The sequence below is a fragment of the Aotus nancymaae genome, unplaced genomic scaffold, assembly GCF_030222135.1.
Source record: "Aotus nancymaae isolate 86718 unplaced genomic scaffold, 86718_ANA_hifiasm-v0.15.2.pri h1tg000003l, whole genome shotgun sequence".
Taxonomy (NCBI): Eukaryota; Metazoa; Chordata; class Mammalia; order Primates; family Aotidae; genus Aotus; species Aotus nancymaae.
Window position 1 is genome coordinate 6,877,334 of NW_026988414.1, and position 27,857 is coordinate 6,905,190.

A 27,857-nucleotide genomic window follows, 5' to 3' on the forward strand; every position below is an offset into this window, starting at 1 on the left:
TGTGACCCAGGCTGGAGTGCAGTGGCACAAGCTCACTGCAGCCTTGACCTCCTTGTCTCAAGGGATCCTCACACCTCAGGCTTCCAAGTATCTGGTACTACAGGCGTATGCCACCATGCCTAGCTAGTTTTTGTATTTTTGTAGACAGATTTTGCCATGTTGCCCAGGCAGGTCTTGAACTCCTGAGCTCAAGTGCTCTGCTCACCTTGGCCTCCCAAAGTGCTAAGATTGCAGGCGTGAACCACTGTGCCTGGCCAGTTTGTTTTCAACATAGCCGACTTAGGATCATGTCAGTCTTCTGCTCAAGAACTTGTAATGGCTTCCCGTTAAACTCAGTAGAAGCCCAGGTCCTTATTTTCACCACCAGTGACTGAAATAATTCTGTGACTCTCTCCTGTTTTTCTTCTCATTCAGTTTACTCCAAACACACCAGCCTTGATGATGTTTCTTAGACAGCAAGCATGCTTCACATCAGGGCTTTTGATGTTTATTTCTCTGCCTGCAATACTGTGTTCCCATAGCCTTGCCTCTTTCTGATTTTTGCTCAAAATTCACTTTATCAGTAAGGCTTCCATACTCTCCCTATTTAAAATAACAGCACCTACTCCCCACCCCAGCACCGCATCCCTCTTCTAGTGTGTCTGCTTTCTCTATACCTCCTTGATATCACTATCTAACAAATTACTGTTATGTATTTTACTTATTTATTGTCTGTCTCATTCTATTAGAATGTAAGCCCCTCAAGAGCAGAGCGTTTAGTCTGTTTTGGTCATTACTATTTACTTTGTATCTAGAACAATACCTCATAACATACTAGGCACTCTATAAATGTTGCATTGAACAACTAAATAGTCAAGATAGCATAGTGGAAAAGTGGTAGGAAACTTGTATTCTAGATCTGTTGCTAAGATTAAGTAGCATCTGAGTCTTATTATCTGAGTCAAGCAAGAAATTTGGCATGGGTGATTGCTAATACAAACCAGAATTTTGTAATTCTGAAAGAACCTTAGAGAACATCTTTAAGTGTAAAGTTTAAGGCTCAAAGTTCAGAAACATTGTTCCACTCACCAGTATCTTTTTTTTTGTTTTGTTTTTTTTGAGACGGAGTCTCACTCTGTCACCAGGCTGGAGTGCAGTGGCGTGATCTTGGCTCACTGCAACCTTCGCCTCCCGGGTTCAAGTGATTGGCCTGCCTCAGCCTACCGAGTAGCTGGGACTACAGGCTGTGTCACCACACCCACCTAAGTTTTATATTTTTAGTAGAGATGTGGTTTCACCATGTTGGCTTGAACCCAGGAGGTGAAGATTGCAGTGAGCTGAGATTGTACTACTGCACTCCAGCCTGGTGACAGAGTGAGATTCCATCTCAAAAAAAAAAAAAAAAAGAATGGCTGATGTGCAATGGTGCAGTGTTGACTTACTGCAGCTGCTACCTCCTGGGTTCAAGCAATTATCCGATTATCCTGTCTCAGCCTCCCAAGTAGCTGGGATTATAGGCGTGTGTCACCATGCCTGGCTGATTTTTGTATTTTTAGTAGAGATGGGGATTTACAATGTTGGCCAGGCTGATTTCGAACTCCTGACCTCAAGTGATCCTCCTGCCTTGGCCTCCCAAAGTGCTGGGATTACAGGCGAGAGCCACTATGCCCAGCTGGCTCCTCAGTTTTAGATTTGAATTTTATAATTAATTATAGCTAACCTTTTTATTTCAAAACAACCCAAGATCACCTCATGATGTTCAGATTTCTTCAGTTTTACGTGTGTGTGTGTGTATTCAGTTCATTGCAGTTTTATTGGTAAGAGCTCATTTATCCCAACACTACAGTCAAGATACAGAACAGTTTAATCACCACAAGAATTCTTCATGTTGCCCTTTTATAGCCACACCCACTTCCTTCCTGCAGCTCCTAACTCCTGGACCCCTGGCAACAACTAATCTGTTCTCCATTTCTTTTTATTTATTTATTTATTTATTTTTTGAGACGGAGTTTCGCTCTTGTTACCCAGGCTGGAGTGCAATGGCACGATCTTGGCTCACTGCAACCTCCACCTCCTGGGTTCAGGCAATTCTCCTGCCTCAGCCTCCTGAGTAGCTGGGATTACAGGCACACACCACTATGCCCAGCTAATTTTTTTGTATTTTTAGTAGAGACGGGGTTTCACCATGTTGACCAGGATGGTCTCGATCTCTTGACCTCGTGATCCACCCGCCTCAGCCTCCCAAAGTGCTGGGATTACAGGCGTGAGCCACTGCGCCCAGCCCTGTTCTCCATTTCTATAATTTTCTCATTTCAAGAATGTCATATAAATGAGACTGGGCATGGTAGCTGACGCCTGTAATCCCAGCACTTCAGGAGGCCAAGGCAGGGGGATCACCTGAGGTCAGGAATTTGAGACCAGCCTGGCCAACATGGTGAAACTTTATCTCTACTAAGAATACAAAAATTAGCTGGGTATGATGGTGTGCGCCGGTAATCCCAGGTACTTGGGAGGACGGAGGGACAAGACTCACTTGAACTGGGAGGCAGAGTTTGCAGTAAACTGAGATTGCGTCACTAGAGTCCAGCCTGGGCAACAGAGCAAGACTCTGTCTCCAAAAAAAAAAAAAAAGGACTCAGTGCTTTGGGAGGCTGAGGTGGGTGCATCATCTGAGGTCAGGAGTTCACGACCAGCCTGGTGAAATCCTGTCTCACTTTAAAAAAATACAAAAATTATCTGGGCATGGTGGCATGCACCTGTAATCCCAGGTACTTGGGAAGCTGAGGCAGGAGAATTGCTTGAACCTGGGAGGTGGAGGTTGCAGTGAGCTGCGATGGCGCCACTGCACTCCAGCCTGGTCAACAGAATGAGACTCCGCCTCAAAAAAAACCCCAAAAACATAAAAAGGAATAAAAGAATGTTATGTAAATGGAATTAGAGAGTTTATATCCTTTTGGGATAGTTTTTTGTTTGTTTTTTGTTTTTTCACTCAACATCCTGGTAAATCCAGGTTGTTGTGTGGCGGTATTCATTTCTTTTTATTGCTGAGTAGTATTACATGGTGTGAATGTACCAAAATTTGTTAAACCATTTACTCATTGAAGGACATCTGATTTGTTTCTAGTTTTGGGCTATTATGAATTATGCTGTTATGAATATTTATATACAGATTTTGAACATGTTTTTATTGCCTAGAATACAGTTGCTGGGTCAAATGTTAAGTGTGTGATTTGCAATTTACTTTTAAAATTACCAGATAAAAACCTTTTACTGGCCAGACATGGTGGCTCACGCCTGTGATCCTAGCACTTTGGAAGGCCGAGGTGGGTGGATCACCTGAGGTCAGGAGTTCGATATCACCCTGGCCAACATGGTGAAAATCCGTCTCTACTAAAAATACAAAATTAGCCAGGTGTGGTGGCACACGCCTGTAATCTCAGCTACTTGGGAGGCTGAGGCAGGAGAATTGCTTGAACCGAGGAGGTGAAGGTTGCAGTGAGCCTAGATCATGCCCACTGTACTTCAGCCTGAGCTACAGAGCAAGATTCTGTTTAAAAAAAAAAAAAGCCTTTTACCGTTAAAACTATTTCTTCTTATATTTCTTTCTTCCTTTTTTTTTTTTTTTTTTGGATGAAAAGCATCATTTTATAGTTCCTGTAAAGCTCTCTGTCTCTTAAAACCTAGTGTCTCTGTAGATAGTTTTCATTGCATTATGAACTCTGTGTGACAGCTGGCAGAAATCTAGCCCCTGAATTATCACAGGGTACTTTCCTTTCCTATCAAAAAGTATACTTGGTCTTCCTAAGTATTAGACCTTGTATTTATTTTATTTTGGTATTTTATCTTTAGTTTTTAATGTTTAGTAAATGTTTGCCTTTTATTTTCTCTTTTTACAGCGACTTTGTGACTATGTTTGTGATCTCCTCTTAGAAGAGTCAAATGTTCAGCCAGTATCAACACCAGTAACAGTGTGTGGAGATATACATGGACAGGTAAAATTTTGTGAGCAGATTTTTACGTTTTGTACTGCCTATGATCCATGTGTGTTTCTACTTGTGCTTCAAAATTAAAACAACAGCAACAACAAACACAACTGGTTGGTTGCCTCAGTCTCTGTGGCACTAATGATTCCTGGCTTACTGTTTTGGTGAATAAAAGCAGTGGTCAAATTAGTTATGGAGTTTGTTGATTTTTGTTGATACTACATTTGTGAAGTGTATAATGCAGCATTATTTTTCTGTGGAATGGTGGGATTGTGGGTTGGTGGAAGATATAAAATAGAAACATATACTGCTCATCAGAACTATGATTAACGGGAGATGTTTTGGCACTTTGAGTTCATTGTTCTACTCATGTTGCATAGTGTTGAAAATTTGTCATTTCTTTAGTGGGAATGAGAATAACAAAGGTTCAGAAGAATAAAATTGTTGGTCCATGATGTGACAGCAAATCACTGATAAATGAGCTAGAAAAGATTTAGTTGAGTTTTTCATCTGCTGGGTGTGTGTAAGAATTTCAGAGCAGTAACAGGAAAGGCATACCTCATATTTAGATTCTGTTATCAGTGTTTAGCCTAATGTATATTTGTAGAATTTTTTTCACAGGGAAATGAAAGCTGAACAGATTACTCATAGACCGATATATGCGTACAATGTAGTTGGGGCTATAAGACTTAATAATACATTGCAAACAATGTAGTCTTTATGAATGCCAACAGGACTTACTGTCGACTATGCAATTTCCTGCCTTAAATATGACTGTGTAAATGAGCAGAAATGTGTGTAAATTGGCTCTGGTTAGGGGCTGCTTCATGAATAAAGTCCTATTTTGGCTACTTACTTAACAGGGTGATTTTCTTTTGTTTTTTTCAAGGTGTTTTCTGGATGGTTGAGATTATTTTTAAAAAATGTGACACCTGCATGTCATCAGCTCTTAGATAGAGGCCCCATTATGTCATTTTTGATCTTTTAAAATTACTGAGACTTAAAGATTGAAGAAATAGCCCAAACTTACACAGAGCCACTACAGGGCAGACTGAGATTTGAAACTCATTTGGGTTTCTGTTGTACATGTTATTTTAAGACCACTACCAAACTGTGAACAATTGTTTCTTTTGTATATGTTCCTTGAAAACAATTGCTAATCAGAAACATGAGATTTGAGCCTCTAAACATCTATTGGCTGATTAAATAAAATGTAAAATGTATCCTTTGGGACTTATCTTCCTCTGGGGCCTGTTCTGGAATTGCAGGATTGGGTTCTGAGTCTGAAGAAACATGTTAGCAAGCATGTTGTGCTGAGAAGTGTTAAAGCTGTGTGATCTAGTGAGGAGTTACAGATTTCAGTGTCAGATACAACTTGGTTTAAATCCTGGCTTGGTTATATATTACCTATTTAAGAAGCCATTTCAGCTAGCTTACAAATTCGTTAAGTGTGGCCTGTGGACCCTTGGGTCCCTAAGGTGGTACAGAAGCAATGGAGGGTAAAACTGCTGGTGCCTTAGCAAGATTCAAAGGAATGACACTAGAATATGCTGATTATCATTGAATTATTTACCAACATGCATGCACAGTAAAATAAAATGCCAGTTAAACTTAACTCTTCAATCCTTGAGAATATACATTATTTGAAAAGTTGGCCGAGCATGGTGGCTCATGCCTATAATCCCAGCACTTTGGGAGGCTGATGTGGGAGGATTGCTTGAGGCCATGGGTTCAAGACCAGCCTGGGCAACCAAGTGAGACCCCCCCATCTCAACTCCTGACCTCAGGTAATTCCCTTGCCTCGGCCTCCCAAAATGCTGGAATTACAGGTGTGAGCCACCATGCCCAGCCTGAGACCCCCATCTCTTAAAAAAAAATTTTTTTTTTTTTTGAGACAGGGTCTCACTCTGTCACCCAGGCTGCAGTGCAATGGTGTCATCTCACCTTACTGTAGCCTCTGCCTCCTGGATTCAAGTGAGTCTTGTGCCTCAGCCTCCTGAGTAGATGGGACTACAGGCGTGTACCACCATACCTGGCTAATTTTTGTATTTTTAGTAGAGATGGGATTTCACCATTTGGACAGGCTGGTCTTGAACTCCTAGCCTCTTGTGATCCACCCGCCTCAGCCTCCCAAAGTTCTGGGACTACAAGTGTGAGCCACCACGCCTGGCCCCCATCTCTTAAAAAAAAAAAAATTAGCCAGGTTTGGTGGTGTGAGTCTGTAAATTCTAGCCACTCAAGAGGTTAAGGTGGGAGCATTTCTTGAGCCCAGGAGTTTGAGACTGCAGTGAGCTATTAATCATGCCACTGCACACCTGCATGGGCAACAGAGTGAGATCCCGTCTAAAAAGAAAAAAAAGTCTGTGTGATGAAATGGGAAGTATGCATAAAGCATATCTGCTGCATGCTGAAGAAAGATGGTTTACTCAAGGAAAAGTACTTATGGCCTGAGCGCAGTGGCTCATACCTATAACCCCAGCACTTTGGAAGGCCAAGGCAGGCAGATCACCTGAGGTTGGGAGTTCAAGACCAGCCTGCCCAACATGGTGAAACCCCATCTTTACTAAAAAATACAAAAATTAGCCAGGTAAGGTGGCGGGCACCTGTAATCCCAGCTACTCAGGAGGCTGAGGCAGGGAGAATTACTTGAACCCAGGAAGTGGAGGTTGCAGTGAGCTGAGATTGTACAATTGCACTCCAGACTGGGTGTCTCAAAAAAGAAAGAAAAGTACTTGTGAAATTCTTTGAGTCATAAATTAAAATAACTGCTTTTTTTATGGAACACTATTTTAACTTGAGAATGACTGACAAACTGTGATTATTTAGACTTGGGTATTTGGCAACTATATTTGCAAAAGTGAAGGAAGTGAGCCAGTCACTTCAAGGACAACAATTGGTGGTGTTTATTGCTCATGACAAAATTTGAATTTACTAATGAAAACTTGGAATTTTGGAAAATCTGAGTCCCCCACCATGAGGCTAACAGTTTCTAATGCTTCAAAGAGTTTCCTGAGATGAAATGAGCAGTGATACTAACAGATACATTTTTTTGATGATATATAATGCCATGTCTTTCATTTTTCAAATTACTCATTTACCATCTACTTAAAGTGTAAGATAACAAATGTAACAGAGTATGAAAGATCACTATTATGGGCCGGGTGCGGTGACTCACACCTGTAATCCCAGCCCTTTGGGAGGCCGTGGCAGGCAGATCACTTGCGTCTGGGAGTTTGAGGCCAGCCTGAGCAACATGGTAAAACCCTATCTGTACTAAAAATACAAAAATTAGCCAGGCATGGAGGTGTGTGCCTGTAATCTCAGGTACTCAGGTGGCTAAGGCATGAGAATTGCTTGAACCTGGCAGTTTGAGGTTGCACTGAGCCGAGATTGTGCCATTGCACTTCAGCCTGGGTAACAAAGAGAGACCCTGTCTCAAAAAACAAAAAACAAAAAAACAACAAAAAAAAGATCACTGTTATGGTTTCAGATTCATATTGTGATTAACTTTTAAGTTTCATAAACTGCCACTTGTCACATTTTGGTACAGTATTAAAAGAAGAATAGATACAGTTATCTGAAAATGTTATTAAAATACTCCTTCCTTTTGTAACTGCCTATCTGTGTGAAGCTGGATTTTCTTCATCTACTTTACTCAGTGTATCCCAACAGACTGAATGCAGAGGCAAGTTATGAGACTAGCCATGTTTTATTTAGCCAGACATTAAATAGATTTGTGATAATGTAAAACAATGTGAATTCTCTTCTCACTAAACAATTTTTTTGTTTATTTTGGAAAAGTTAATTTTCATTAAAATATGTTTATGATACTTTTTGATGGTTATATTACTGATTTTTTTTTTTTTTTTTTTTTGAGATGGAGTTTCACTCTTGTCACCCAGACTGGAGTGCAATGGTGTGATTTCAACTCACTGCAACCTCTGCCTCCTGGGTTCAATCCCAAGTAGCTGGGATTACAGGTGCCCACCACCACGCCCGGCTAATTTTTGTATTTTTAGTAGAGACGAGGTTTCACTATGTTGGTCAGGCTGGTCTTGAACTCTTGACCTCAGGTGATCTGCCTGCCTCGGCCTCCCAAAGTGCTGGGAGTATAGGTGTGAGCCACCATGTCTGGCCTATGTTCATTTTAAAAAATTAATTTAAATATTTAAAACTTCTGAGTTTTAATCTCTAATATGGTAAATACTGATTTGTAAAACTTACATAAAAGATTTTTGGGACTTGTGGTTTTTAAGATCACAAATGAATCCTGAAACCATTTCCTTGCCTCTAATAGAAAAAAATCCACTTCCCAGCTGGGCGCAGTGGCTCATGACTGTAATCTCAGCATTTTGGGAGGCTGAGGCGGGCAGATCATGAGGTTAAGAGATCGAGACCATCCTGGCCAACATGGTGAAACCCTGTCTCTACTAAAATACAAAAAATTAGCTGGTCATGGTGGCATGTTCCTGTAGTCCCAGCTACTTGGGAGGCTGAGGCAGGGGAATTGCTTGAACCCGGGAGGTGGAGGTTGCAGTGAGCCAAGATCATGCCACTGTGCTCCAGCCTGGGTGACAGAGCGAGATTCTGTTTCAAAAAAAGAAAAGAGAAAAAAATCTATTTCCCAGGCTGGGTAAAGTGGTACATCCCTGTACCACTGCTCATTTTATACTAAGGTGGCCGAGGTGGGAGGATCGCTTGATCCCAAAAGTTTGAGACCAGCCTGGGTGATATAGTGAGAATCCATCTCAAAAATAATAATTAAAAAAAAAAAATCTACTTCTCAGGGTTGTTTTTGGTTTAAAATGAGAGCAGAGTGTCTGAAATATAAAAAACGTATGGAGTAGCTGGGTACAGTGGGTGACACCTGTAATCCCAGCACTTTGAGAGGCCGAGGCAGGCAGATCATGTGAGGTCAGGAGTTTGAGACCAGTCTGGCCAACATTGTGAAACCCTTTCTCTACAAAACATAGAGAAATTAGCCAGGTGTGGTGGTCGGTGCCTGTAGTCCCAGCTACTTGGGAGACTGAGGTAGGAGGGTTGCTTGAACCTGGGAGCCGGAGGCAGCAGTGAGCTGAGATTGAACCACTGGACTCCAGCCTGGGTGACAGAGCAAGACTCCGTCTCAAAAAAAAAAAAAAAAAAAAAGAGATACGGGGGCCTGGTGCGGTGGCTCACGCCTGTAATCCCAACACTTTGGGAGGCCGAGTCAGGTAGATCATGAGGTCAAGAGATTGAGACCATCCTGGCCAACATGTTGAAATCCCGTCTCTACTAAAAATATAAAAAAATTAGCTGGGCGTGGTGGTGCGCGCCTGTAGTCCCAGCTACTCAGGAGGCTGAGGCGGGGGAATTGCTTGAACCCGGGAGGCAGAGGTTGCAGTGAGCCGAGGTCGCGCCACTGTGCTCCAGCCTGGCGCCTGGTGATGGACTGAGACTCTGTCTCAAAAAAAAAAGAGAGATACAAATCAACAGGAAGTAAAAGAAAAAAAGAAAAAGAGAAACAGAGTAGATGGTAGATATTATTTGATGATGAGGTAAGTGTCTAGTAATACAGGATGAAAATAGGGCCTGGTGCAGTGGCTAACACCTGTAATCCCAGCGCTTTGGGAGACCGAGGCGGGTGGGTCACCTGAGGTCAGGAGTTCGAGACCTGCCTGGCCAACATGGTGAAACCCCATCTATACTAAAAATGCAATAATTAGCTGGGGTGCGGTGACAGGTGCCTATAATCCTGGCTACTCAGGAGGCTGGAAGCAGGAAAATCGCTTGGACCCGGGAGGCGGAGGTTGCAGTGAGCAAAGAGCAGTGAGCCAAGATTGTGCCATTGCACTCCAGCCTGGGCGACAACAGTGAAATTCCATCTCAAAAAAAAGAAAAAATGATTGCCCAAGTTCTGAGGAAATGTTTATTTTTATTTTTTTCTTTTTCTTTTTTTTTTCTTTTATTTTTATTTTAGGAAATGTTTATTATTAACATATTAATGAATTTTGGAAAAAATTTCTATTACAGAATTGGTACCTATGAGTCACTGATGTAGACTAATCATCTACCTGTGTGTTTGGTAAATAGAAACTTTAAAAGCTTTTGTTTAAGAACAGTTATCTGTAAACATCAATAGAAAAGTTTAAGGATACTCACTCTTCTACCATATATTTTTTTTTTAGACAGAGTTTCACTCTTATTGCCCAGGCTGGAGTGCAGTGATACGATCTCGGCTCACTGCAACCTCCACCTCCCAGGTTCAAGCAGTTCTCCTGCCTCAGTCTCCTGAGTAGCTGGGATTACAGGCATGCGCCTTTACACTGGCTAAATTTTTTGTATTTTTAGTAGAGATAGGGTTTCTCTCTGTTGGTCAGGCTAGTCTCAAACTCCTGACCTCAAGTGATCCGCCTGCTTTGGCCTCTCAAAGTGCTGGGATTATAGGCGTGCACCACCGTGCCCAGTCTTCTACCATATTTTTATAAAACAACTGACTTATAAAACTTTTTAATGTTCACTTCATGACTTTGTGTATATACATACTCAATTTTTTACATAATAGAATTGTATAGTTATGTTATAGATAAAGTTTTATGTTCCATTCTTTTTCCTAATGATTTTTGCCTTTTACTACATGGTTTTCATCATAATTATTATTCATGGCCTCATAAGGTCCTTGAGTTGCTACATTTTATGATATTCACTAGACCGGGCATGGTGGCTCACACCTGTAATCCCAGCACTTTGGGAGGCTGAGGTGGGCAGATCATGAGGTCAGGAGTTTGAGATCACCCTGACCAACATGATGAAACTCCATCTCTACTAGAAATACAAAAATTAGCTGGGTGTGGTGGCATGTGCCTGTAATCCCAGCCACTTGGGAGGTTGAGACAGGAGAATTGCTTGAAGCTGGGAGGCAGAGGTTGCAGTAAGCTGAGATCCCGAGACTGACTCCAGCCTGGGTAACAGAGTGAGACTCCATGTCACAAACAAACAAAAAAAGATACTCACTTATGTTAGTCATGAAGGCTGTTTCTTTTGATATTTTAGATGATGTTATAACACTCTTTTTTTTTTTTGAGACAGCTTGTTGCTCTGTCACTCAGGCTGGAGTGCAAGGCACCATCCTGGCTCACTGCAACTTCCGCCTCCCAGGTTCAAGTGATTCTCCTGCCTCAGCCTCCCGAGTAGCTGGGACTGCAGGCATCTGCCACCATGCCGGGCTGATTTTTGTATTTTTAGTAGAGACAGGGTTTCACCACGTTGTCCAGGCTGGTCTTGAACTTCTGACCTTAGGTGATCCACCCACCTTGGCTTCACAAAGTGCTGGGATTGTAGGTGTGAGCCACTGGGCCTGGCCCTTATTTATTTATTTATGTATGTATTTATTTATTTATTTGTTATTTTTGAGATGGAGTCTCTCTCTGTCATCCAGGCTGGAGTGTAGTGGTGCATTCTTGGCTCACTGCAACCTCTGCCTCCCAGGTTCAAGTGATTCTCTTGCCTCAGCCTCCAGAGTAGCAGGGATTGATTACAGGTGCCTACCACCATGCCCGGCTAATTTTTGTATTTTTAGTAGAGATGGGGTTTTGCCATGTTGGACCTGGCTGGTCTCAAACTCCTGACTTCAGGTGATTTACCTGGTTCAGCCTCTCAAAATGCTGGAATTACAAGCATGAGCCACTGTGCCCTGCCCATAACATTGATTGACTGATTGATTGATTGATTGACTGATGGATTGATGGAGTCTTACTCTTGCCCAGGCTGGAGTGCAGTGGTGCGATCTTGGCTCATTGCAACCTCTGCCTCCCGGGTTCAAGCGATTCTCCTGTCTCAGCCTCTGGAGTAGCTGGGATTATAGGTGCCTGCCACCAAGTCCGACTAATTTTTTGTATTTTTAGTAGAGACGAGGTTTCACTACGTTGGCCAGTCTGGTTTCGAACTCCTGATCTCAAGTGATCCACCTGTCTCAGCCTCCCAAAGTGCTAGGATTACAGGCAAGAGCCACCACCCCTGGCCTTAACACATTTTTTTTTTGTTTTTTGTTTTTTTTTTTCTTTTTGTGGAGTACGGGGTCTCGCTATATTGCCCAGGCAGGTCTCAAACTCCTGAGCTCAAGCTGTCTTCCTGCCTCTGCCTCCCTAAGGGCTGGGATTACAGGCATGAGCCACAGCGCCCGGCTAACACATTTTTTAAATGTTTATATAGCATTTGATTTTTTTTTCCCCTTTAGGATACAGTCACAGAAGTGGAATTACTAGGCCAGAGTTTATAAACATTTTACTAAGTTTGAAATGTGTTAAGAGATTGCTTTCTAAGAAGATTATAACTACATATTATGAAAAGGTATACATATGTGTTTTTTTCTACTGCTCATACTATTTACATATAGATGATAAAAGTTACACACATACAAGCCATATATACCTCTGTGGAGTGGGAAGTATACTCATTTGAGAGAGGGACTCCACATAATAGAAAAGGGCAGCAAATATTTTGAACAGGTAATAATATACTGCTCAACTGAAATCAAACAGTTTTTTTCATTTATTTGTTAGTTAATTTTAATTTATATATATTTTTTTGAGATGGGGTCTCCCTGTGTTGCCCAGGCTGGAGTGCTGTGGTAGAATCTTGGCTCACTGCAACCTCTGCCTCCCAGGCTCAGGCAGTTCTTGTGCCTCAGCCTCCCAAGTGGCTGGGATTACAGGCGCAGGTCACCATGCCCAGGTAATTTTTGTATTTTTAGTAGAGTTGGGGTTTCACCATTTTGGCTAAGCTGGTCTTCAACGCCTGACCTCAAATGATCCACTCACCTTGGCCTCCCAAAGTGCTGGGATTACAGGCGTGAGCAATTCAGCCTGTTAGCTACTTTTAAAGAGATAGATACATTTTACATTAAACTTCCTAACATTTTTTATTTTTAATTGTCTGACTTTTTAGTATGGAACATTGTTATAAGTGTTCCATAATGTTCCATAAATGTTACTTTATTTCTTTTGGTAGTTAACATTTAACTTTCAGTTTTCTTCACTTTGACTAATATTCCTATATTATTTAAGTGTTAGAAGTTTAAAGGATAATTTTATTTCAAGTGTAAAAGATGAATGTGTTAGAAATTGTTAGTTGTAGTTGGTCCAATGTATTGTAGCCAGTTCTCTTAATCCAAAATCATTTTTTTCCCCCCAGAAAAACTGTAATGCTTTCTTTGGAAATTAGGGCTAGGATAATCTAGTTGACTGAAATTTGCCAAATGCACATTTTGCCATTTAACAGCCTTTCAGTCAAATAGAAATATGAAATATGACTGGGCGTCATGGCTGACACACTTGTAATCCCAGCACTTTGGGAGACTGAGATGGGAGGATTGCCTGAAGCCAGTAGTTTGAGACCAGCCTGGGCAAAAAAGTGAGACCCTGTCTCTATAAAAATTTCTGGGCATGGTGATATGTAACTGTGGTCCTAGCTACTGAGGAGGCCAAGGTAGGAGGACTGCTTGAACACAGGAATTTGAGGCTGTAGTGAGTTATGATTGCACCACTGCAGTCCAACCTGGGTGACAGAGCCAGACCCTGTCTTAAACAACAACAACAAAACAAAACAAAAAACCCAGAATATGATGAAATATATAACTCTAACTGTAGAACGTGGGAAGATCTCTGTATGACGTTGTGAAGTGTTATGTAAGTTCGTTTTTGAAAAAAAAGAGGTATCCACTGGTTTCCTTATCTTTTGTCTCACTAAAATACAGAATTTGGGTAGGCTGTTAGATTAGCTTACTGAGAAATTAGACAACTGATAAAGGATGTCAGAATTCTCAAGAGATAGATGGCGAGATGTATGAAAGAAAATGAGAAAGAGAAGCCTATGATAATGATCTAGAAGTGACTTTATGGTAACCGAGTGCTTTTTTTTAGGCCTGAGAACTGTGTGCTTGGCAGTTTGGCTTATACTTTATTTCTTAAAAATGTAAATATTTGGAGTTCTCTTAATTAACTGCTTCTTTTACACATTTCACTCTCAGTTTTGTTATTTTGTTCCTTAACAGGAATTTGTAATCAGCATATATTGCATTTCTTTTATAGTTTTATGACCTTTGTGAACTATTCAGAACTGGAGGTCAGGTTCCTGACACAAACTACATATTTATGGTATGTAAGCACCAGTGATATCTAGTGCTTTTTTTTTAAGTGCTTGTTTTAAATGGAAAGGATCTGACTTATGAAATGTAAATTGCATAATAATTCATTGCCATGTGACAGCTGCTATTTCAGTATATGAATAGGTGTGTTAGTCTGTTTTCATGCTGCTGATAAAGACGTACCCAAGACTGGGCGGTTTACAAAAGAAAGAAGTTTAATGGACTTAAATTTCCACATGGCTGGAGAGGCCTCACAATCATGCATAAAGCAAGGAGGAGCAAGTTACATCTTACGTGGATGGTGGCAAGCAAAGAGAGAGAGAGACTGCAGGGAAACTCCTGTTTTTAAGACCATCAGATCTTGTGAGACTTACTATCAGGAGAACAGCACAAGAAAGACTTGCCCCCATGATTCAGTTACTTCCCACTGAGTCCCTCCCACAACATGTGGGAATTCAAGATGAGATTTGGGTGGGGACACAACCAAACCTTATTAAGGTGATTGTATACTTTTCTACATTTAACTGTGTCCTCTAATACTGCTTTAGTAAACCACTGCAGATAGGGTTGGGTTGTAGCTGTCAGTAATGGTTGAGCATAAAAATAACCCATAACCCCTGGTTTAAGGCATAAATCTTCAATTGACTGTTATTTATTCAAACTTTTTGAGCATTCATTTTTATCTCTTACTAATCTATGGATGGATAAATATACACACATACACATTTGCTGTTAACGTATTTGTTTGCTTTTCTTTTGGAATGTAATGTTACTGTTGAACTTTTTCTGGATCCTTCTTTTATTATCTTTCCTTCTGAAAGTTTCTGGGTCACTTTCCTATTTTATTTATTTATTTTTTTTGAGACGGAATGTTGCTCTGTTGCCAGGCTTGAGTGCAGTGGCGCGATCTCAGCTCACCGCAACCTCTGCCTCACAGGTTCAAGTAATAGTCCTGCCTCAGCCTCCCAAGTAGCTGGTGCCACCACACCCAGCTAATTTTTGTATTTTATTTGAGAGGGGGTTTCACCATGTTGGCCAGGATGGTCTCGATCTCTTGACCTCATGATCTGCCTGCCTTGGCCTCCCAAAGTGCTGGGATTACAGGCGTGAACCACTGCCCCCGGCCACTTTCCTATTCTTTCAGGTGTTTTCTTATTGCTGTAATATTGGCCCAAGTCAGACATTAATGGGAAGTGTAAATAATATATTATCATATATGGTTGTTAAATGCGAAAGTGAACCTAGAACGCTATCGTAATTATGGTATTTGCTTTTACAAAACAAAAAATTTTTTTTTCTTCAAGTAGGCAGCTCTTCTGATACAGTTAAAATGATCCTTAAAATAGAAAATTATTTTAGCTGGACACGATGTTGCACACTTGTAGTCCCAGCTACTTGGGAAGCTGAGGTGGGAGGATTGTTTAAGCTCAGGAGCTCTAGACCAACCTGGGTAACATAGTGAGACCCCGTCTCTTAAAAAAAAAAAAAAGATTGAATTTTAAAAAATTAAATTACTTAAAAAATACTGGTTCACAGATGACCAGATCAACGAATGTAGGTAATAGAGGATTGAAAAAATGGTGTTTTTATCAGGGAACATTCTTGAGAGAATGGCATGGCAGATTATTGTAGGTTTCCCTGGAATAAAAAATCTTGTTTCTATGAACATTTAGTAGAAACAGTTTGTTTACTTCTATTTTAATTTTTTGTTAAAATCAGATTTTCAAATGATTCAGTATGTAACTATTGTAGTTATTCTGGGCTTTGTCTATGAATTTGTGCAGTTTGATATAATTTGGAAAGAATATTGTGGCTGTTATATTGTTTGTAACTGTGAACTTTTACTTTACAGGGTGATTTTGTAGACAGAGGTTACTATAGTTTGGAGACCTTCACTTACCTTCTTGCATTAAAGGCTAAATGGCCTGATCGTATTACACTTTTGCGAGGAAATCATGAGAGTAGACAGATAACACAGGTGTATGGATTTTATGGTAAGACCTTCTATTTTCCTGATTCTGAATATTATTTTACTTTCCTCTTTGGAAAACAAAGCTACATGCCATACGTGCTTTTTGTGTATTATTTTGCGTATGTCCTCACTCCTTTACTCCTCTACTCCTCCCAACTAATTGAAAATCTTGGGGACAGCGGGGGGGTGGGCAGTTGGGGAGGGATAGCATGGGGAGAAATGCCAGATTTGGGTGAAGGGGAGGAAGGCAGCAAATCACACTGCCACGTATGCACCTATGCAACAACCTTGCATGTTTTTCACATGTACCCCAAAACCTAAAATGCAATAAAAAAAAAAAAATAAAAAAAATTAAAAAAATTAAAAAAATTAAAAAAAATAAAAAAAGAAAATCTTACGCTGGAGAGAAGACTACTGTTAACTTTTTGTTGTGTATCTTTCTAGATATGTGCCTCAAAGTATAGTCCTTAGTTTACCTCATTGGAATCACCTGGGTTCTCATTAAAAATGTAGATTGTGGGCTGGGCGTGGTGGCCCACGCCTGTAATCCCAGCACTTTGGGAGGCCAAGGCGGGTGGATCATGAGGCCAGGAGATTGAGACCATCCTGGCCAACGTGGTGAAACCCCATCTTTGCTAAAAATACAAAAATTAGCTGGGTGTGGTTGTGCATGCCTGTAATCCCAGCCGCTCGGGAGGCTAAAGCAGGAGAATCGCTTGAACCAGGAGATAGAGATTGCATTGAGCCGGGATCGTGCTGCCACACTCTAGCCTGGTGACAGAGCGAGACTCCGTCTCAAAAAATGAAAAAGTAGATTACTGGGCCTAACCAAAGATTTACTAATCGAAATATTTTGGAGTGGGAATCTAGAATCTGCTGAAGGTGAATGTTCTGCACAAATTTGAGAGTCCATTCTCATCTATTTTTTTTTTGGTGTGTGTATGATGTATCAGTCATGGGACATTAGAGTTGTTTTTAAGCTGCTGTTATACATCCTTTTACATATATCTCTGTGTGCTCACTCCAGGGAATGCTAGGACCTCGGGGATCAGAAGCAGAGCTTAGTCCTAAAAAGCAAAATAGCTGCTTCTCTAAAACTTTTATTTGGTTGAAAGTTAAAAAGAGAGAGAGAGCTTATTAGGAAGCCCCTTGAAGGAAGTATAACTGTTAAGATTATGAATTTGGATTTTCCTTGAGCACAATTCATGCAGATATTGAGAGATTTGGAAACATTAATTTCAGAACCCTTTAGTTTTAAATTTTATATTTTGAATTGTCTTCTGTCATTATAAAGATAGGCTGGGCTGGGCTCAGTGGCTCACCCCTGTAATCCCAGCACTTTGGAGGGCCGAGGCAGGCAGATCACGATGGCGGGAGATTGAGACCATCCTGGCCAACATGGTAAAACCCTGTCTCTACTTAAAATACAAAAATTAGCTGGGCATGGTAGCGCTTGCCTATAGTCCCAGCTACTTGGGAGGCTGAGGCAGGAGAATCACTTGAACCAGGAGGTGGAGGTTGCAGTTTGCTGAGATTGTGCCATTGAACTCTACCCTGAGTGACAGAGTGAGACTCCGTCTCAAAACACAACACAACACAACAAAACAAGATAGGCTGAAATCTCTTATTATTCAGTTTGTCTGCCATTATCAATTAGAGAAATTTTGATATTTTATTGTTTTTATATAACTTAATAATTGTAAAGTTAGATAATTAATATTTGTCTCCTTTCTACAAGTTACTTTTTATTTTCATTCACAAAATAAACACCATTTGAAATAAAACTTTTGGATTATTTTGCAAAATAATATGTTGGGTGACATACTATGATGTTAGTTCAGTGAAAACAATGCTAAAACTAATGTTACAAACACACACACATATACATATAACTAATGCTACATGTATAATGTATAAAATACATATTGTTATATATGACTAATATATGTTTTTATATATGACTTTATATATATATATAATCGTACCCCAGAATTCATCCAGCATTTGTCAATGTAGGGCAAAAGGAGAAAAAATGGGGAGAGGAAGAAGGACATTTTAATCAAGGTGCCTTCACTGAGGAATATGACAGCAACACAAAATCTAGTATTGAACTTTCTTGTTCCCAAAGGTCTGTTCATGTAGTGAGCTTTTATGGTTTTGTTTAATAAAATGAAACTTGGGCCGGGCGCGGTGGCTCACGCCTGTAATCCCAACACTTTGGGAGGCCGAGGCGGGTGGATCACGAGGTCGAGAGATCGAGACCATCCTGGTCAACATGGTGAAACCCCGTCTCTACTAAAAATACAAAAAATTAGCTGGGCACGGTGGCGCGTGCCTGTAATCCTAGCTACTCAGGATGCTGAGGCAGGAGAATTGCCTGAACCCAGGAGGCGGAGGTTGCGGTGAGCCAAGATCGTGCCATTGCACTCCAGCCTGGGTAACAAGAACGAAACTCCGTCTCAAAAAAAAAAAAAAAAGAAACTTAACAGCTCCTCAGGAAGAAGATAATTTTAGTTATCATAGGACTTATATTGATTTTGAGGAATAAAATATCTCTGTATGACTTTACAGTGGGCCTTCAGTTCATACTGATAAACACATACTGGGCAGTTACTATTGAACCAAGTTCAAGATCCCTGCCTGCAACCTGAGCTCATTGTTGGGGCTCTCTTATGGCAAGTTCACATAAGAATCTTGCTTCACATAGAGATATAATTGAGAAAATCTTGAAGATTGGCCATAACCTACAGACTTCTTTCCAATAGCATTTTCATCTGTGCTTAAAAGCAATGGTGGTATGTCAGTTTTTGGTTTTTTTTCCCTAAAATTATGGAAGAAGCCAAAGTGCAGAGCTTCCATGGTGTTAACAGAAGTGTGTACCCTATTAACGATGTAGACAGTTAGGGTACAGTGGCTCACATCTGCAATCTCAGCACTTTTGGGGGGCTGAGGTGGGAGGATCGCTTGAGCTCAGGAGGTCAAGACCAGCCTGGACAACATAGGGAGACTCCTATCTCTACCGGGAATAAAATTATCCAGGTGTGGTGGCACATGCCTGTAGTTCTAGCTGTTCGGGAAGCTGAGGTGGTAGAATTGCTTGAGCCCTGATGGTTGAGGTTGCAGTGAGCTGTGATCACACCACTGCCGAGTGCACTACTGTATTCCAGCTTGGGCAATAGAGTGAGACCTTGTCTCAAAAACAAAAACAAAACTATGTAGGCAGCAGAAGGATGTTTAACTGAGAATTTGTAAGAGCCTGATTGGCAATCTGTCCTTAGTTATGATCTACTGAAGCTCAAGTGTTTAGTTGCACAATTTGCAGAAAATCTCAGAAGAGACAACTTACCCCTGAGAAGGTTGAGTTAGAAATGCTCATGCTCCTATAACTAAGGGTCCTCTAATTTATTTGATTTGATCATCCTGCTAGAATAGTCTCCTTTAATAAATGTATTTGTTTACCAGAATTGCCTAGTATTAACATAACTGTCGAAACATTTGCTTCAGGTCGTGTGAAGTTAGTATTTAACCCTACTGATTATAGCATTTGGTTAATAATTTCAGCTGCGTCTTAGTCCATTCCAGGAATGAAGAGCAGTACTACAACCTTAGGAAATACAGTCATGTGCCACATAATGACATTTCAGTTGATGATGGGCTGCATATACGTCAGTGGTCCTATAAGATATAACAGAGCTGAAAAATTCCTATTGCACAAATACTTACTATGTTACTGTTTCCTTATGTTATTTAGTACAGTTATATGCTGCACAAGTTTATAGTGTGGGAGCAGTAGGCTATATGATATTACCTAGGTGTGTAGTAGGCTAGCCATCTAGGTTTATGTAAGGACATGCTATGATGTTCACACGGCGATGCAGTCACCTAATAATGCGTTTTTCAGAATGTACCCCCATGGTTAAGGGACATATAACTATAAATAGTCACTAGTGTTCTTTTGGCTCTACGTGGAGGTCCTGCCAGGACTAAATATGTGTCATAACTTGCTATCCTAGTTTAAGCTGAATTTCTGTTGTACTGAAGGCTGCTGTAGCATTGGATGTATTGTTTATTTTTATTGGCAGATTCATTAATTAAAACTCTTCTGTTTCTTTCACAGATGAGTGCCAAACCAAATATGGAAATGCTAATGCCTGGAGATATTGTACCAAAGTTTTCGACATGCTCACTGTAGCAGCTGTAAGTTTCTATTTTTAAAGCCTCATGTATGTTCCTGCCAATAACACATTGCATATTTTTATCTAGTTATCATCTCAGTTATATTGATATCTTTAGTTTTCATCGATGCATTTAGATAATGCCTTAGGTTATATGTTCAACTCTTTGTTATCCTTTTTTGCTAGTTAATAGATGAGCAGATTTTGTGTGTCCATGGTGGTTTATCTCCTGATATCAAAACACTGGATCAAATTCGAACCATCGAACGGAATCAGGAAATTCCTCATAAAGGAGCATTTTGTGATCTGGTTTGGTCAGATCCTGAAGATGTGGATACTTGGGCTATCAGTCCCCGAGGAGCAGGTTGGCTTTTTGGAGCAAAGGTCACAAATGAGGTAAAGCCATCATTTTTGGAAAAGTTATTTGTGGATTGCTAATGGGATGCATAGAGAACTATGGTGGCCCTAGATAACAAACTTGTAGTCTACTTTACTCAAAATATGGTGGCTATGGATATTAAATTTCTAGTTTATTAATGTATGTCTTTCTTTAATGGTTAAATAAGATCACACAGTGAAAATACCTACTCCAGCATCCACTTGGTAATAATGTATAAAATAAATGTTCCTTTTCTATTTTTGAGATGGAGTCTTGCTCTGTCACCCAGGCTGGAGTGCAATGGCGTGATCTTGGCTCACTGAAACCTCTGCCTCCCAGGTTCAAGCAGTTCTCCTGCCTCAGCCTCCCAAGTAGCTGGGATCCCAGGCATGCACCACCATGCCCAGCTAAGATTTGTATTTTTAGTAGAGATAGGGTTTCACCCTGTTGGCCAGGCTGGTCTTGAACTCCTGACTTCAGGTTACCCACCTGCCTTGGCCTCCCAAAGTGCTGGGATTATAGGCATGAGCCACTGCGCCCGGCCTACATCAGTCTTTTTTTTTAACAGAAATCTTAGTTCATTTGAAAGGCCAAATAGCTCCAAAGAAAGAAGATGAAAATTAAATACTTAAATTGATCAAAAGGTACTACCATATTACCTAAAACCTACTGCTGCAGTGGCAGTAGGCTAAGGAAGATCAAGCTGCAGCAAATCATCTAATGTGAATGTTAGCAATTACATATCAGGAAGCACATTTGCTTTCCAGAAGACGGTGGTACAGTGTTCATTTAGGCCCAAGAGGATATTTGGCCAGGAAAGGATCAAGATGGATAAAGGTAAAGCCAAATCGAAAGTAATAGGTACAAAAGAGAATCCGAGCCACATAGTCAAGCAGATGATGATAGATCAGGCTTCTTCCTCCCAAGAAACATTTGCTGCACTGTGCTGCCTCCTGCCTCAGTCACCCGCTATCCCATGGCTGCTCAAGCCAAGCTGCCTGCTCCTGCCTTACAGCATGCTCAGCCACTGGGACTAGGTTTGGGGTTGCCCAGGCCTTTTGCTGTAATTTAGCATAGACCTTGGGGAGACCTGGTCACATATGGGTTGGCTTTGTTGCTGATTGTTCCTGATAAAGAAAACCCTGAAGCATTCACGTGCAAAGTGGTCTGAGCTTCTCCAGTCACGGTCAAACACCCCTACACAACATCCTCAAAAGTCTGAAATCTTGCAACAGCTGAGCTGTAGTTAAAGCTGCAAGGCTCACAAAATCATGAAGGTCGCCAGGATGAGACAATGCAGGTAGGAGTTCCCAGCAGTTAATCTCAATCTGTCTTTTCCCATTTTGGATAAGCTCATTTATACCTGATATGGGACGTAGAAAGCTACACTGGAGCAAGCTGGGTCTTCTGCTGTATTTGTCATCCAATACCAGGGGAAAACAAGGGGTGGGGTGGATTTTATTCTTAAAAAGCCTCAGAAGTTACTCTATTACAAAGGGACATGACTGAATAGGTAAGAAATGGATTCTTCATTGTGAATTTTCTTGATGGCTTCTGCAAGGATCATAGAGATGTCAGTCACCCGTATTTTGGAGCAGTGCTTCATCTTACCCTCCTGGGGTATGGTATTGGTGACTACTACTGCTTTAAAGCATGCGTTGTTGATGCGAGAAATAGCCGGACCAGAGAAGATTACATGAGTCAAGATAGCATAAACTCTGGTGGCTCCAGCTGAGAGAAGTTTGTCAGCTGCATGGCAGATTGTGCCATAAGTGTCAGCCATGTCATCCACAAGGGTGGCTACCTAATCCTTTACATCTCCCACCAGCACCGTGCGGTCCATTTCATTGGCCTTTGTGAATCAAGGCACAGCCCATATTCAGCCTGTCTGCAATGGAGGTCACTCTCTTAGCTCCACCAGCACCAGATGAGACAATAGTGCAGTTCTTTCACTCAGAGATATTCTCTCTTGTCCACTTCAGGATACCTGGCTCTGCATACAAATTGTCCACTGGGATATCAAAAAAGCCCTGAATTTGAGAAGCATGTAGGTCCTTGGTGATAATATGATCTGCTCCTGCTACAGATAGCAAATTTGCAACAAGCTTGGCTGAGATTGGCACCAAACTCTTATCTTTCTTATCCTTTTGGGCATAAGGGAAGCATGGGATGACTGCAGTAACCCGGCTGGCTGAAGCAATCTTACAGGCATTAATCATGATCAAAGGCTCCATTAAATTGTCATTGATTTTGCCACAACCATTCTGAGTGATGTAGACATCCTCTCCACGTACACTTTCGCCAATTTCCACACAAGTCTCCTGGTTGCTGAATTTATTAGTCACTACCTTGCCTAACTCCAGGCCCAGGCGGTCAGCAATTTTCTGAGGTAAGTTCCTGGTGGGAGCTGCCGCTGAAGATTTTTTATATTCGGCTTCCTGGCCAACTACCCTAAGCACTCTTTGCTAAGTGATGACAGCTGCTGCAGAGACTGGAACCGAAGTCAGCCCAGAGACTCAATACTAACTGATTTGCATTGCTACTCTGCCGTCTTCAAGATAGGCAATACTTTGAACTTCAACTATTTGCAGTTACACACAAACACACACACACTCACTCACGTATGCGCGCGCGCACACACACACACATGACCTTCTATTGGGAGGCGCTGCAGTGTCATAATGAAGTCAGAAAACTGGGTTCTAATCCCATCAGTGTGTCTTAATTTAGATAAGTTACTTATCTAGCCTGAGCTTTTGTTTCCTTAAGTTGCAAACGAATAATCTCTTTGAGAATTATTGCAATATCTACATATACTAAACTTTCAGTAAATGATAGATATTGATATCAATATCTTTATTAAATCCGAAAACACAGAATTTTGTTTCATAGTACCTATTGAATGCTTTTTCTTTCAGAAATTTCTAACTAGTTATTTCTGACGAGTTACACAGTAACTGTGCAATTGACTCAAGCCAAAATTGCTCTGTTTACCTAAACTTATTAAATTATTGGGGATAATTATAGAGTGGGTTCTATAATCATGATAACCTTTAGTAGTAATAGGATTTGGTACTTTATTTAAATGATTATTTTCTTATGTATGTAGGCTGATTGTTTTTTAAGTGCTAAATACTTACAGTGCCTTTCTAAATTGCAGTTTGTTCATATCAACAACTTAAAACTCATCTGCAGAGCACATCAACTAGTGCACGAAGGCTATAAATTTATGTTTGATGAGAAGCTGGTGACAGTCTGGTCTGCTCCTAATTACTGCTATCGTTGTGGAAATATTGCTTCGATCATGGTCTTCAAAGATGTAAATACAAGAGAACCAAAGTTATTCCGGGCAGTTCCAGATTCAGAACGTGTTATTCCTCCCAGAACGACAACGCCGTATTTCCTTTGAGGCCTTCGCCCATCCTGCTGACCCATTTTTCTGCCCTATTCTTACCCCAATTTTCTTGTATTACCCTCTACAATATACTTTTTATTGAGCACTTTGCTGCTGAAATGCTGCCTCTTGCCTTTTTTTTTTTTTTTAAATTATCTAAATTTATTGTTTGTTGTGGTGTCTATAGCAAAGTTTTTCTATCAATTTTCTCCCCATCCCATCCCCACCCTGGACTCATTTGAGAAGACTTGAGAAATGTCTTAATACTCACAGTGCTGCATGTAGCTCTTGCTTATTTACTGGTCTGGGAAACAGGATGTGTTTCCTTTTTTTAAAAGCCAATTAACAGATTACACCTAAATACTCCTCCTTTTGTATCATTCAGCCTTTTGTTTTAGTTTGGTAAATTTTAAGAAATTTCAGCAGCAAAGTTGTTATTCAGTGGGCACGATGGACTCCAGATGCCTCAAGTTATGTATACCTGTCCCAGATGTAAACTTCATTATCCTTTGTTGGATGATATTTTAAATGGATATAAAATAAATTGGTCTAAAGGGCTGCCCTCCTTGTTGTGTTTTTAAATTTTAGTTAAAAACTGCTACAGCTTATGACTTTGTACATTAAGATAATTGTATTGATCTTTTTTCAGATTCCTTGTATTTTTTAATAAAATAATCTTAAATAAAACTCAGATAGGTTAAGTGTTAGAAATTTTAAACAGCTTACATTGTTAGTGTAAAGTTATTTTCTTTTTTCCTAATCAGAGTTCTTGACCCTTTGGTTATAGTTTAAAACTTAAATTGAAATTCAATAGTTTTTATTTAAAAAAAAAAATCACTAAACTGTGCCTAAAGAACATAACTGCCATATTAATGTTTTGGTTTATATCCTCTATAGTAATAGAACAACATTTAATACTTGTAATGCTGATGTGTTAATTTGATACCAGTTGAGTAGAATGTGATCAATCCAGTTTACAATCTATCATGAGTATCATTAAGTAAAATCTATGTACTTTTCAATAGGAATAATTCTCTTGCTGTAATGTAACACTTGACCTTAACTTTTAGAAAGTGATTTTTTTAACTGCAACTGGAAAGGTTGAAAAGTCAGGACTCTTGTATTTGTGAACTGTAATCTGAAGCAGTTTATTTAAAGTGTAGAAAAAGAAACAAGTTGTCCTTTTTTGTAAAGGTCTGTGACACCATATTTCAGCTTTGTGTAAGTAATTTGAATATCCAAAGGGTTGTGATGATCAGTTTTTAATATGCAACTGTCCACTTAATAAGGACAAGTATTCCAGTATCTCTTATGACTGTAGTCATAAATGATGTTGGAATGTACCATTTTGTGAAATAGTTGGTATCCCTTTACTAGAATTAATTTTTGTCATTCCAGGAAATACTTGTGAAGCCAGCCAATTAATAAAGCACTTTAGCATCTGTTCAGGTAGTTTTGAAAACCAACTCTTCCCCTTCAGGATAAGAACTTCCAGGTTACCTAAAAATGCAATAAAAATCTTTATAGTCTAAACTTCTTGGCATATAATTTTTCATCAGGGTTTTCTTTTATTAAATAAGCACAAAACTCTTGTGATTTTATTTTTTTCCCTCAAACCACCAAGCTCCTTACATAGTTTTTAATTATATAGATATATGAAAGAGGTGGCTAAGACATTTACTGCACACACTTGAACTAATGTTGGGTCAGTAGCTTCGTCTTACTGCCCTGGCCCCAGTGTCATTCAGGTGGAAAGGTATTTTTATCTTACAGGGATATGTAGCTATGTATTTTACTAATTGTGAAACACTGGAAATTAATGATGCAGACAACTTGGTGCGGTCTTTGAACAGCTCTCTGCAGTATTCTTTTTTCCTGTTAGCATAAATTGTATTTAAGTGCTTACTTTCCACTTAAGTTGTACCAATAGGACCAGTAACTCCCAGCCCTCCCTTCCTGTTGGACACTCCTTAGCTTAGATTGATGGAGTTTTTGTTATCCCTATAATGTGACTTTTATTTTTAAGTCCTTGTGTACTGCATTTGTTTGTCACTAGTTGGGCACGTGCCAATAATATTCTCTCCATTCCTTAACTGCCGTCTCTGTTTTGCCTGATTTCTCTTCAACTGAATAATGGCTTTTTGCATGGAAAAAATAGTTTTTACTATTAGACGTGTAAAGAGAAGAGAGAGCAAATGTATTGGACTTTGTGAGACTACAAGGAATATTTTGGATGCCTCTAATAAATAAGGGCTATGTACTATATAGAGTAATCATGTGGTGGAAGATACTTGCAAGTCATAGATTTATGGGCAGGAGGATTTGTTACTCCCTGTATCTAGGCTGAATGTAAAATCCCTTATGTTGTATCAATGGGGGTAAGAACGATTTTTATTTGCTTATGATATACTTGGTTTCTAATAAAGTGCCCTAGGCTCTAGTGAGATCTGTCTACTTTGAATTGCCATTTACTCCCTTTCCTCATATGGCCGATAGGCTTTTGGCCAGCTTTTTATAAGTTAATGTGTTACCCCAAAAAGTTTCACTACTTTATGTTAATTTTGGGTGTGATCCTAAAATGCCTGGATCAGCAGTACATCTCATGTGCAACCTTCATCAGCTCCTGTTCTGTCTGGATGTCTAGAACTGTTGGGAAGATTTTGATGTCTTAAGCCCTAGGTTTTGCTTTGGAAATAAGGTTTGAAATATTGTTCATTGCATTAAGATTTGTGTGTGTTTGCTTTGTAAGCCCAGCACCAGGTTTTGGAAAATGCCTGTATTGTGAAAGCAAATCAGGACTCTTTCTGAGCCTCTTTCATTGTCAGAAATAGAATCGGTTTCTATCAGCTTCCAGGAAATTATGTATCTGGAGTTGAAGAGATTTAACAGCAAGAATACAGATTTTTTAAATGTAATTGTTTTTTAAATGCTAACGTTTGTAAAGCACCTTCAGTTCTTTGGATGAACGGTGCTCTATTCCCTCAGTGTAAATTAATAAAAAGATTCTAGGAGGTTTGTCAAAAAATTTAATGCATAGTCTGTAGTATGTCCTGATGAGAAGTTAGCATTTTATATAAGAAATTAAAAAATGCTTATTCCTCCATGTGGTTGCTTGACTGCAGTGTAAACAACAGTGAAACTTTTGTTTTGCATTTGACTCTGTGCTAAGTGTTACAATTCTTTTTTTTTTTTTCCAGTGTTCCAATTCTTTAAAGGCAATGTTTATTGTTACAACCTCAATCTAGTGCCCAGAACTATGCTTCATGAGATCATCACAACTCTTTCAAATGTGTATTTACAGTGTACAGTAATGCTGATGAAATACACAGTAGTAAACCACCAAAAAGAAACATTTGGAAAGTCCCCTAGCATGATGCCAGGCACACTAGATGCTTGGGGAAGGTTCGTTCTGCATTCCCCTCCTGTTAGTTTTCTATTTTCCTGTCAAATCTATTGGTGAATTTGTGCCTTTCTTGCCCTCATGAGTATGCTTATGCTGGCTCAGATCATTCAAATGTTTTCTTAATTCAAAGATGCATGACATTTATAGATTTCTTTTGTGTTGTCAACAAAAATACTTACTACATAAGTATATTTCACTCAATCCCTAGGCACCCACTATGCTCAGCAGCACTTTACTTTTGTATTTAAATGGTGGGTTATAAAAGACTGCATGGGCCAAGCACAGTCGCTGAGACCTGTAATCCCAACACTGGGAGGCCAAGGCAGGCAGATCACAAGGTCAAGAGATCAAGACCATCCTGGCCAACATGGTGAAACCCCGTCTCTACTAGAAATACAAAAATTAGCTGGGTGTGGTGGCATGTGCCTGTAGTTCCAGCTACTCAGGAG

The 27,857-nt window shown here is 40.1% G+C and overlaps 1 protein-coding gene and 1 pseudogene across 1 annotated transcript in view; one reads left to right on the plus strand and one right to left on the minus strand.

Annotated features, from left to right (window-relative positions):
• The window catches only part of PPP6C (protein phosphatase 6 catalytic subunit), a 43,926-nt gene extending 17,477 nt beyond the window's left edge, over positions 1-26,449 (plus strand). Inside the window, exons 2-7 of the mRNA XM_012458147.2 lie at positions 3,876-3,971; positions 14,030-14,095; positions 15,938-16,079; positions 20,175-20,254; positions 20,419-20,628; positions 23,772-26,449. Of these exons, the coding sequence (XP_012313570.1) occupies positions 3,876-3,971; positions 14,030-14,095; positions 15,938-16,079; positions 20,175-20,254; positions 20,419-20,628; positions 23,772-24,020 (843 nt within the window). The 3' untranslated portion in view covers positions 24,021-26,449. The remainder of the gene's footprint in view (positions 1-3,875; positions 3,972-14,029; positions 14,096-15,937; positions 16,080-20,174; positions 20,255-20,418; positions 20,629-23,771) is intronic.
• LOC105721204 (ribose-phosphate pyrophosphokinase 1-like) lies at positions 22,101-22,892 on the minus strand (annotated as a pseudogene).
• Positions 26,450-27,857: the final 1,408 nt, after the last annotated feature.